Here is a 12,019-nt window from a genome sequence, read left to right on the forward strand (position 1 = left end):
ATTTACTCTAGCTGTCATTGTACCCATTGACACAATACTAAAACCGCCATCTACCGAAGAAAATTAAAAATTAATCTGTCACTTCACCTTCCTCTTCCTGTGGTTATCCAACGATCCATTATCATTTTCAAAGAATTTATCCTGATATTTTATCGTGAACCAGGATGGCTGTGAGGTTATTGTCAAAAATTAAGCTCCTGCCTGAGCTGAGAGGTGCGGCATATGTTAGTTCCGCCGCCGCTCCCGCTGAGCTTTCGGATTTCGAAGTGCAGCACAAAACACCTGTTATTCGGAAACAGAAGCTGATCCCAGTAGCCCAATACGGTGGTCGTCATGCCGTTACCATGCTGCCTGGTGGTGGGATCGGACCCGAGTGTATGGGTTACGTCAGAGATATTTTCAAGTAAGTCACTTCTACAAGATAATTGTCATGTGCGCATTTGAAATTTGACACACTAAAGGTCAATTAGAATATACTTTGTTGCAGAAGAATGATAATAGTTCGTGACCTTTATAAATTAACTAAATATAAAATAATATTTATTATGGTCATAAATCGCAAACACATCAACTCTCTTGTTTTCAATGATCACAATATTGTCTTCATTTAATTATTATTTCAATTATTTATAATTAAATATTTGTGTCATTAAAACGCTAAAAATATAATATTTTATTATTCATTTATAAATATTAGCTTTACTGTTTAAATTTGAGATACAAATACATAAAGATACTTATACTAAACTTTGTCATGTGATTAGAAAAGTATAAATTCTATAATAAGCTATTGTAGAGTTGCCATTATGTTAAGTTTTGTTCTGAAAATCAATACATTAAAAATAAACATTTCATTTACATGACACAAAGGTATAAATTATACAGATTAAAATTAAACTTAAATTGTATAAAAAGAAATTAATCCTCAAATTCTAAGCATGTTTACAATCCAGGTTGAAAATGATTTTTGTCATTAAAACACTAGAATTGTGGTATTTGTTAATTTGAAAAAAGTTTTTTTACAATTATATTTAGATTCAAAGTTTAAGTAAAGTAGTCCAGATCAGTATCTGTAATTTGCTGATTGATCTTACATGTAATCTGAATGTATGTGTATTTTCTTATTTAACAAATGTTGCATCAATGAATACTTATTAACTAACTCGTTCTATTAATAACTAAAGTTATGAATACATTATTATTGTATTGAGTGTGTGTGTTTCATCAGTTGCCTTATTTGTGTAATGGTTAGCTTTCTAGGCAACTCCCGAGTTCCTCGATCTGTCCGTTTAAATGTCATTGAGTTTTCTGAGAAAAAAATCTTGAAACTCAGACTCTAAATGAATAATGTTCACATCACCATGCTTAAAAGTATATAAATCCTTTGCACTTGTGTCTGAAGTCTCTCTGATCTTGTCGAATCTGCTGAATGAAAATATTCTTTTACTCTATGTAATGTGACAGCGAATCCGACAAGATCACTCGATAAAACACACACTATTGAGTGTACATGTGTTTGTGCATATATTTGTAGTTGGCAAGTTTCTCGTGAGAATAGCTGTTGTGGGCGAATTCAACACCTTACTTATTTATAAATGCGAAAGATGCAAAGACAGATGTTTCTTACTCAATCCAACAACCTTTTAAAGTGTCTAGATGAAATTTCACAGAGATGGAAGATTGTCTGGAATAGCACATAAGTTTCATTTTATTCCGAAGAAAGCACAGTTTCTTTGATATCATAGGAAAGATTTCTTTGTTTGTAATTGATAAAATCTGAAACTACTGAACGGATTTGTATAATTCTCTCATCATCAGAAAGGTGATTTATCCAGGATTAACTACAGGCTATCTATCTATCTAGGCTATCTATCTATCTATCTATCTAGGCTATCTATCTATCTAGGCTATAATTGTATTTGCGCAACAATTGAGAAAAAATGAAAAAGCCTGTGCTGACTAAATGTTCCTCTACACATAGATACTATATATTACAAACTTGTGATCCCTGCTGTCTGCTTGTATACTGTACAGAAAGCATTTTAGCCAATGATATATGCATAACAATTAATAAAATACTGGAAAATATAACGAATTTTAAATTTAATTAATTTAAATTTTATTAGGACACATTTAATGAATATATCTTAATACTCTTATCGAAAATCTGATGTGTTTTAAACGAGCAACTATGTGAGTTTTCTTTCCGAAACGCTGGTAGAGTTGAAATATTGACGATTCAAAAATGCTTTATTGTACACTTTTTTTGTCTACTTCAATAATTTGTATTGGATTTGGATTACATTTTTTTTTTATCTCTAGTGAATCTAAAAGAAAGTCCTAGTTATATATCTTTGAATAAATAAGCTACAATAAATGATGTTAAATACAAGTTGAAAACTAGAATCACTAATCAATACGGACCAAATTTCGTAGTCAGACGTGCGACCCATGAGATCGATTATCGACCTTTCGCGAGCCATTACAATAATCTCAATTAGTTTTAATATTCTGTACCTATAATTTAAATATGCAATATTATTAAATATAATATGAATACCAAACTAAACTTTAAGGTGGCTGCATGGCAGATTTACGAGGGTTCTCGTCTAAAACTACAGTTTCAAGCCATGCTTCAACTAGTAGACATTTTTTATGGCTTGGGCGGACGGGCAAAAGATTCACTTGATTGTATGATCATCAATGCCATAGACATAGGCGCAGTAAAAAATACGCCACCAATTTTAGGAACTGAGATGTAACCCCTTGTGCCTATGGCTACACTGGTACACTCACCCCTTAAACTGTAACACAACAATTCGAAGTATTTTTGCTTGGCGTTAGAATATATTATGAGTGGAAAGCACTCAATTAATTAAGGAATTCCTAATATTCCCATTTACCCCTCCTTTTAAGCTTATCACTTGTTTTAGGAGTGGGGACGACAATAGCTCAAGGGGTCAGGATCGATCCTGCGACTTTTTACATCTCTAGGCGGCCCGTAAACCATTGCGCTATTGACGCTTCAAACAACTCTTCTAAACATAAATCAAAACGTACCTACTTTATTCAAGTAGGCCTTTACAAGCACTTTTGAATCGTCATTTTAGAAATTATATTAAGTGAAGCTACCACCGGTACGGAATGTATAGTCCAAGATCTCAGAACCTCAACTACATAGTAGACTAGACCTGTCTTAACTACATAGTAGACTAGAAATCCTCAAAATTTCAGCTTTGCTAAAATTACTTAGGTCTGGGGGCTCTGGGATCTTACTCTAGTAGGTTCTACCGAGAAGAACCGACTAGAAACTCAGTAGTTACTCTTTTTCAACAAAGATGTGTTAGCTAAATACAATTATATATGTATGTACAGAAACATATGCTGCCTGGAAGTCAACAAGTATTAGCTCCATGCCTTTCTATATTCTAAATAATCCTGTATTGAATAATATGCTTTTTTTATTGATGTATTTTTTACAACTGCTTTGAATTTATGAATCGACAAAGTTAAAAATATCTCCGGAATTTTATTATAGCTTATACCTTGTTCCGAGAAGGATTTATTGACTGCGGTGACGGAAACTTGGTGTTATAAGCTTATCCTTACGTCTCGTGCACATACAATGATTATCACTGATTCTATCAAAGTGATCAATGTTACTGTGATGTGAATATACATAATATTATTGTAAATATATTAAATATGAACTCTGTAGATATATATTATTAATATTTATTATCTTTTCAGATACATCGGTGCACCGGTTGACTTCGAACTGGTCGACATTGATCCCAACGTTGACAATGACGACGATGTGCAGTATGCTATCACGACGATTAAAAGGAATGGTGTTGGACTCAAGGTAATTGAACATGCCTCATAATTAGGACTCTAATTATTCCGAAATATATACGACGGAGTGGCTTGAGATCGGAGCTTGTTCCGATCCCACTTCTGATGACGGAGAGGCTTGTTCGAGCCGTCGGAGCGATCGGATCTCCTCAGTTTGGAATAAATCTGATTCGTGACGTCAGCATTGACGTCACGAATCAGTGCCGGATTGGCCAGGGACCGGATTACCGGGAGTCCGCTGTATTTTAATTTTTAATCGAATATAAAAGAACGCCAAATTTGTGAATGGACATGGGTTACCCAACAATCACTAGTTGGTTGTTGAATGTTGGTAATACTTGGATGTTTGATGTTATAATATGCTTTAAATATCCAGGGCAACATCGAAACTAAGAGCGAAGCGGCATACGTAACGTCACGTAACGTCGCGCTCCGCAACGAATTGGACATGTACGCGTACGTACTGAACTGCAAGTCCTATCCGGGAGTCTCGACGAGGCACAAGGATATCGATGTTGTTATTATAAGGTAAGATATTTGAAGTGGTAACTTCTTTGAGAAGATAAACCGCTTCGTTACGTAACGCGTTACGGACCGGCGCCGTAACGCGTTACGTAACGAAACGGCATGCAGGCTCCTGTCTCTCTCTAACCCACAGTGCTAGCCGTATTTCGGACAGTTTAAGTTATCACTTGTGCACTCGTATTTGTTTACAATCGAATAGATCACCAGCTATGTCTGCTTTGGGACCTTCTTTTGTCAATTCTCTGAAACTTTCAAAATTCTTCTCGATATTTTCTTCTGTCAGTGTTGCTCGTCTAAGATCGGCGTTTTGTATCCACTGAGATTTTTGGGCTTTTTTATAAGTTAGTTACGTACGAATTAACGAAGATCATTCAAAAATATCTTTTTAAATAGCTATACTGCTGGCATGCCTATCTATTTTACATCGCTTCGTTGTAAAATTGGCTAGCTTATATAGCTGGGGAGCTAAGGCTCTCGGTTAAGGACCTAAGAATCGTAGGATCATTTCTCGAGTCAGGACAGCTTGATGTTATCAGGTTTTTCTATCAAGAAATTCTCAGCCCTTGCAGGGTTTCGGGTCGTGCTTCGCTGGTGGCTCGGCTCTCTGCATTAGTACGTTCAGCAGTGCGAGGTCAACCCCGCTTCAGGGTTGCTTCAATCAGGATATGTGACACAGTCGTGACAAAAAATCCACAACTTTAGGGTCTCGCCCCATATTTTAAGCTCCAGGGAACTGAAAAAAGACGAGATGGCCCAGTGGTTAGAACGCGTGGTAGAACATCTTAACCGATGATTGTGGGTTCAAACCCAGGCAAGCGCCACTAAATTTTCTTGTGCTTAATTTGTGTTTCATCTCGTGCTCGGCGGTGAAGGAAAACATCTTGTGGAAACCTGCATGTGTCTAATTTCAACGAAATTCTGTCACGTGAATCCACCAACCCATATTGGAGCTGCGTGGTGGAGCCCAGCAGAGGGAAATTTACAGGCATTACATTAAATTTACAGGCATGTATATGTGTGTGTGTGATCTGAATTGAAATCTGCTTCTATCTCTGGGAATTTCTAACATGTCAGTCAGTGTCGTCAGTCAAAAGCCTCGATGCAACCAAATGTTGAATTTATCTCAAATGATATTGTTTATAATTTCAGACAGAACACCGAAGGAGAGTACGCCATGTTGGAACACGAATCAGTCCGAGGGGTAATCGAGTCCATGAAAGTTGTAACGGCCAGCAACTCGGAGCGCGTCGCGAGATTCGCATTCGAGTTTGCCAAGAGAAACGGCAGGAAGAAGGTGAGATATATCCATTTATATCGCTATTGTTAGTGTTAAGTGTTGTAAGTCCCGCTGTTGGGCCAAAGCTTGAAGCATTTAGTTTATTCTACGAGGCTGCTCAAGTGTCACAATTTAAAAATGCATCAATTTAATATTATCATATTTAAAGATTTACTATTGGCTAGATGTAATGCTGCTCGATCTCGAGGTCCTAGATTCAAAATCCAGGTTGGGCTGATAAACAAAAATTTATTGGATTTTTAGGGACACGTACCCAAAGGGTAACCTATTACTGTGACTTCGCTGTCCGTCTGTCATCAGACTTGTATCTCAGTAACCCTGACAGTTACACACTTTTCACAGATGATTTATTCATGTTGCCGCTATAAAAACAAGGACTAAAAAAACAGAATAAAATAAATATTTATGGGGCTCCCATACCGAAATACATGACTGTTTTTGCCGTTTTTATAGATAATGTAATGGTACGGAACCCTTCGTGTGTTAGTCTGGAGATTTTCTCGGTACCAACCTGGAGTCTGCTGGTTGGAAGTGTGAACATTCCCATGCCTCGGGAAGCATGTAGAACTGTAAAGAGGTATTCAGGCACATTACCAACGGTTCTGTTTCTGATTATGAGAATGACGGAATAGAGAGTATGTCTTGGTTAGGTTTAGGCTCTATGGCTAGTCTTTCTTGTGATTGGACGCCGTAGCCCAAATCGGTCGGGACTACATCATCGAAAGTCAAAGACAAAGTCAAAAATCTTTGTTCAATATAGAAGTAATACTTACTTATTAATTGTCAAGGAAAATAGTCTACAACCGGTTCGGGGAGAAACACCCAATTGTCATTTATAATCTGTTGAACTGATGCCTACTAACAAAATTAATTTAGTAAGCGTTTAATTTAAATATTACTTACATTAGTATGTGTTTTGTTGCCATAAATAATATACATTAAGAAGTTAATTTGAGCCGAGATGGCCCAGTGGTTAGAACGCGTGCATCTTAACCGATGATTTCGGGTTCAAACCCAGGCAGGCACCACTGAATTTTCATGTGCTTAATTTGTGTTTATAATTCGTCTCGTGCTCGGCGGTGAAGGAAAACATCGTGAGGAAACCTGTATGTGTCTAATTTCAACGAAATTCTGCCACATGTGTATTCCACCAAACCGCATTGGAGCAGCGTGGTGGAATATGCTTTAAGACCTTCTCCTCAAAAGGAGAGGAGGCTTTAGCCCGGCAGTGGGAAATTTACAGGCTGTTAATGTAATGTAAGAAGTTAATTCCTTTGATTGTTCAGGTAACCACGGTTCACAAAGCGAACATCATGAAGCTCTCCGATGGTCTGTTCCTGGAGACGTCTCGTCGCCTCGCAGAGGAATACCCTGAGATCGAACACAATGATATGATCATCGATAACTGTTGTATGCAGCTTGTTGCTAGGTAAGTTTGTTTGAATTGTTTTATTCCTAAAGTGATTTTTTATTGACCCAGTGGTAGTAATGCTTGAAACCTGATAACCACGTGGGTTTGGATATTATTAATGTAAATTATGAACTATATTATGTAACTAGTTGTCGCCCGCGGCTGTACTTGCGTTTTAGGGTTCGGTTGAAAGACCTTAGGCATAAAAATGTAGCCGATGTCCTTTATTAACAGTTGAAGGTTTCATACCAAATTTCATCAAATTCGGTTCATTAGTTTGGTAGTGAAAACACAGACTGGCAGAGTTACCTTCGAATTTTTTTTTTAGTCTAGCAGTTGTTAGTTAGTTTAGGTATAAATCCGCTGAGTTTCCTTCGCTTGTTCTTCTCAGGTCAGGTTATTTCCTTTTCCAAGCCAGTGGTAACCATCGTCAAGGTTTAATCTAATAATGATTAATTTCTAGGCCTCATCAATTCGACGTGATGCTCATGACCAATTTATACGGTTCGATCGTATCGAACGTGGTGTGCGGTCTGCTCGGAGGCGCCGGCCTGCTGTCCGGAAGGAACTACGGTGACCACTACGCGGTCTTCGAGCCCGGTACCAGGAACACTGGTAAGTCGATCCTAATTTTTAATCGAACTGTAATCACCACGTATTTGTAAGCTAGATAATACAATTGATGACCAAGTGTGCCTGAAGTTTGTACTAAAATTGACGTTTTGAGTTCGATCGCGTCGGTGGCTAGCTATAAACTGTGAGAACTCTTCTCGGGTAGTAAATCAGACCAATGGAAAGTATTTTACCTACCATGGTACCATTTGTTGCTCAAATAACTGAAATTAATTGTGATATTCATAGGTATACAATAGTATAAAATAGAAAAGATGAATCGGTTTTTATACTATCTAATAAATATAGGGTATGTATACCCTAAATCGGTGACGAGACGTTCTGGGCTTATAATATCTCCTCTTTCCTCCTCTCCAATGGTGTTGAAAGGGGGTTGATGGTGATTTGGCAAAAAGTGGTCCGTAAGAGATTGCTGTTTAAGCTATAAGACTGCCCGTTCGCTTCATGAAAGTTTAGTTTTGGAGATATGTGAAGAATATAATAACTACTATAATGAAAGCTGCTGATTTTGTCTGAGTCGAAGGAGAATTGAATTATTTCCCGATGGCAGCAGCACCTAACCGGTCCAATCTAAATCATCCACTCGAATACACAAAAAAAAACATCAAAATTATCCAACCATTTAGGAGGATGATAAAGATCTTACATAATATGATATAGTCTGTCCATTTTTACACATTAATACAGTATGTAGTTGTGTACTGAACTTACTTGGTGGTAGGGCTTTGTGCAAGCCCGTCTGGGTAGGTACCACCCACTCATCAGATAGATATTCTACCTACAAATAACTTATTATTGTGTTCCGGTTAGAAGGGTGAGTGAGCCAGTGTAATCACAGGCGCAAGGGACATAACATCTTAGTTCCCAAGGTTGGGGGCGCATAGGTGATGTAAGGAATGGTTAATATTTCTTACAGCGCCTTTGTCTATGGGCCGTGGTGACCACTTACCATCAGGTGGCCCATATGCTCGTCCACCAAACAATGCCATACAAAAAAAAGTTTGGTAATATCTTTATAATGTATATAATAATTAATAACAGGGGTCCTTTTGGTTGGGGTCACTTTAGCTGGTATAACTCTTTTTAGAAAAATAAATTTTAAAAAATTTGAATTCTAATTTAAATTACGCATTCCATCGTTCCATCGACTGTTATATATGTTATATTTTCTGTTTCTCATCACTAGCCCGTCTGTCAAAAAGATCAAGCTAACTTGAACAGGACAGAGTAGTTTTAAAAAAAATGAGCCGAGCCCAGGTGCACAACATTTATTCGCTGTCACACATAACTTATTGTACTTTTACTTTCCAGGCACAGCGATAGCCGGCAAGAACATAGCAAATCCAATAGCTATGATTAACGCTTCCGTCGATATGCTGGAACATCTCGGACACCACTTCCACGCTGACCTGATAAGACGGGCCGTTAATAAAACGATCAACGTTGACAAGGTCCTCACCCCGGACGTGGGTGGTACAGCCTCCTCATCGGAAGTGGTCAACAACATTATGGGTAATATTGGACGTTGCTAAATGTATAATTGGCAATTATCATGATAATTTAATTACATTTGGAAGTATTTTAAGGAAATGTCCAAAGAATTGAGTCCTCGTTTGATGCATTATAAATTTATATAATATTAAATAAATTTTTGTACATATAAAGTAAATATACTAAGGTATCCCGACAGCTTTTTTATGTACTTTAATATTAAATTAATGTATTATCATGATAATTCTGATTATTTTTATTGGCTGTCCGTTTTTTTAATAACCCGTAGATAGATCTATCGAAGAAATGCATATAGTTTACTATTGATGAAGATAAATTGAGATTTGAATAAAGAATCTGTTTTCAAATAATGACAATATGTCAAATGTAATTTTAAAAATGGAATGAACTTGTAAAAACAGATGCACGATTAAATTCACTAACAATTTCCTGACAGTTAAGTAATTTATATAAAATGTTATTTGTTTACAAATAAATAGTATTATCTGTAGTGATTATTCGTTGTTGCCAGTACATTGATGCTATTTTAATTTATCTGTAGTCATATATAATATAAGGTTCATTCAGATATAAGCGAAATTCGCTAAAACCATAGCGATTTTTTTAAGCGATATTTCGTTGAGTAATCTTTTACTGTACTATGAACACTCAAATTGGCAACTATGTGCCGACTTTTGGAAGTTGCGAGTTGAGAGCCTTAATACTGAAATAATTTAAAAAATTACACTTTTTTGCAACTGGCAATGCTATGACATGTGTCAATACAGAAAAATATATAACTATTCGGTTTTATTTTTATTAATGTTGTCATTATAGTGTACTTAAATAATTGAAGGTAACTTTTAGCTATAATTACGGCTTATATTTAAATTTCCGACTTAATATCGCTTTATTCTGAATTGAACTTTATATCATAATTAGTAATGCCATCCTTGCACTTTAATGAGACATTATTATTTGCTAAATTATTTTGACAAATGATCTTAAGAGTGTAAACGATTTTTTTTTAGTATTATTTGAATTTCAACTGAATGACTAGAACCTTTTTTTTTTTTAATATTTGAAATGTATTAGTAATATTAGACAATTGTAGTTTGCTATATTTGTATCTGCCATTATCGATAGTTATTTAAACACAGATTATATAAAAAGGTTTTCAAAGTAAACCTTCTGTAATTTGAGTAGAATTTAAATTGTGATTTTTTTTTTTTTCGTTTCAACTATTTATGTATTTATTATACAATATATATTATAATTAGACGAATTTTGTATATATTAATCTGTAATTTAGAGCGTGTGTGTGTTTTTTCTGTTCGAAAACATGTCGTAACCTAGTTACCCGAGTATTCTGTTAAATATTTATTTTAGTTTGTAAACAAATAAATACGAAAATTTTAGATTGTCGTTTTATTGTTTTTGTTGTATTTGAATGTTTGTTCGTATTTCGTTTTTTTTTTTATTTTATAACGAAATCTGTTGAAATAGACTGAACATTTATATACGTTATACATAAATGCTTCTATACTTATTATATATTTGTTTTTTTTAAGTCTATTTGATTGTAAACATTGGCAATATTCTGCCAAATGTTCGCTTTTTACTTCCAAAATGCTTGTAAAAGAATTTTATATGTGCTAGACATAATTAGTAAGCTGAGTTTCATTGAAGGCAAAATAATATATAAAAAGGCAGTCTTTAGTGGTTTCTAAAGGTCAATTAATTTTTAGTAGGTTTCTATATTTGTCTGTACACGAGATAGTGTAATTCCAAGTACCGTTAGTACAGGACCGTTAACTGAGTTTCGTGGCAGATCTGTGTAGAGACAGAAAAACAATAAAATTCATTCGTAAATAAATTTTTTGGACATGTTGTGAACAAGACAATGTAGATGATGTTTGAAATGAGAACAGTTCTACTTAGAGGTAGGATTTTGAGCAAGTCTGTCTATCATGACATATACCATCAAAACTTCGTATATTTTACCGGAAAACGGAAATACTTAGTATCGTTGTGTTCCGGTCTGAAAAGTGATCCAGTTTAATTATATGTTGTGCAATCGGACTACAAAGGTTTAGGAGCTAATGTGGAGTTTGTATTTCAATGTATATGCTTTTACGATAGCAACACAAAGAAAATCTTGAAAAGTACTGTAGTTATAATCATGAATAACGCAACTGTTTAGGCGGACCGCCTTGCGATGTAAAAGGTCGCAGGATCGCTCTTGACGCCTTGGATTATTGTCGTCCTCCTAACGCAAGTGATAAGCTTAAAACGAGTGGTAATTAGGGGGGGGGGGGGACATTGCTACAATACTTTAAAAAAAGTATAATATACAAATATATATAACCTTTATTTAACAGTACATATAAATGAAATCTCACGAGTTTTATTTCTAAATATGGTGATAGATATGTTGATAGCATAAAGGATCAGAGGTGTAATGATGACAATATGGTGGGTATAATATGGGGGGGGGGGGTTACCAAGGCAAGCCGTAAGATGTATCATGTATGTGTGTGATGAATATGATGTTATTAAGGGCACCAATAACGTGTATATTTATGTCATGCCTTGTCAAATGAAACAAATTGTATAATTATTGGATATGTTTTCTAAGTTACAAGCAAGCCGTCCCAGTTTCGCACGCGTAGAATAATGGTCTACATAGAATATGATTTGGTTGTAGGGTACAAAACCGTCTGGGTAGGTACTGATATATACCGCGGAACAACAATACTTAGTATTGTTGGTTTGAAGGGGGGGTGAACCAGAGCAACTACAGGCAC

At 35.7% G+C, this 12,019-nt stretch overlaps 1 protein-coding gene across 1 annotated transcript; it reads left to right on the forward strand.

Moving 5' to 3' along the window:
* Positions 1-47: 47 nt before the first annotated feature.
* LOC113391601 (isocitrate dehydrogenase [NAD] subunit gamma, mitochondrial-like) lies at positions 48-10,629 on the forward strand. Its single transcript, XM_026627625.2, has 7 exons — positions 48-403; positions 3,751-3,865; positions 4,232-4,383; positions 5,530-5,674; positions 6,964-7,106; positions 7,552-7,703; positions 9,033-10,629. Exons 1-7 carry the CDS (start codon positions 165-167, stop codon positions 9,251-9,253), a joined length of 1,167 nt encoding a protein of 388 aa, XP_026483410.1. The 5' UTR covers positions 48-164; the 3' UTR covers positions 9,254-10,629.
* Positions 10,630-12,019: the final 1,390 nt, after the last annotated feature.

This window comes from Vanessa tameamea, chromosome 30 (genome assembly GCF_037043105.1).
Source record: "Vanessa tameamea isolate UH-Manoa-2023 chromosome 30, ilVanTame1 primary haplotype, whole genome shotgun sequence".
In the NCBI taxonomy this organism is placed as follows: Eukaryota; Metazoa; Arthropoda; class Insecta; order Lepidoptera; family Nymphalidae; genus Vanessa; species Vanessa tameamea.

Coding starts and splice junctions, on each gene's coding strand:
- LOC113391601 (XM_026627625.2), top strand. CDS start 165: ATGGCTGTGAGGTTATTGTCAAAAATTAAGCTCCTGCCTGAGCTGAGA. Junction 3,866..4,231: donor GGAATGGTGTTGGACTCAAG/GTAATTGAACAT, acceptor TTAAATATCCAG/GGCAACATCGAAACTAAGAG. Junction 7,107..7,551: donor TGTATGCAGCTTGTTGCTAG/GTAAGTTTGTTT, acceptor ATTAATTTCTAG/GCCTCATCAATTCGACGTGA.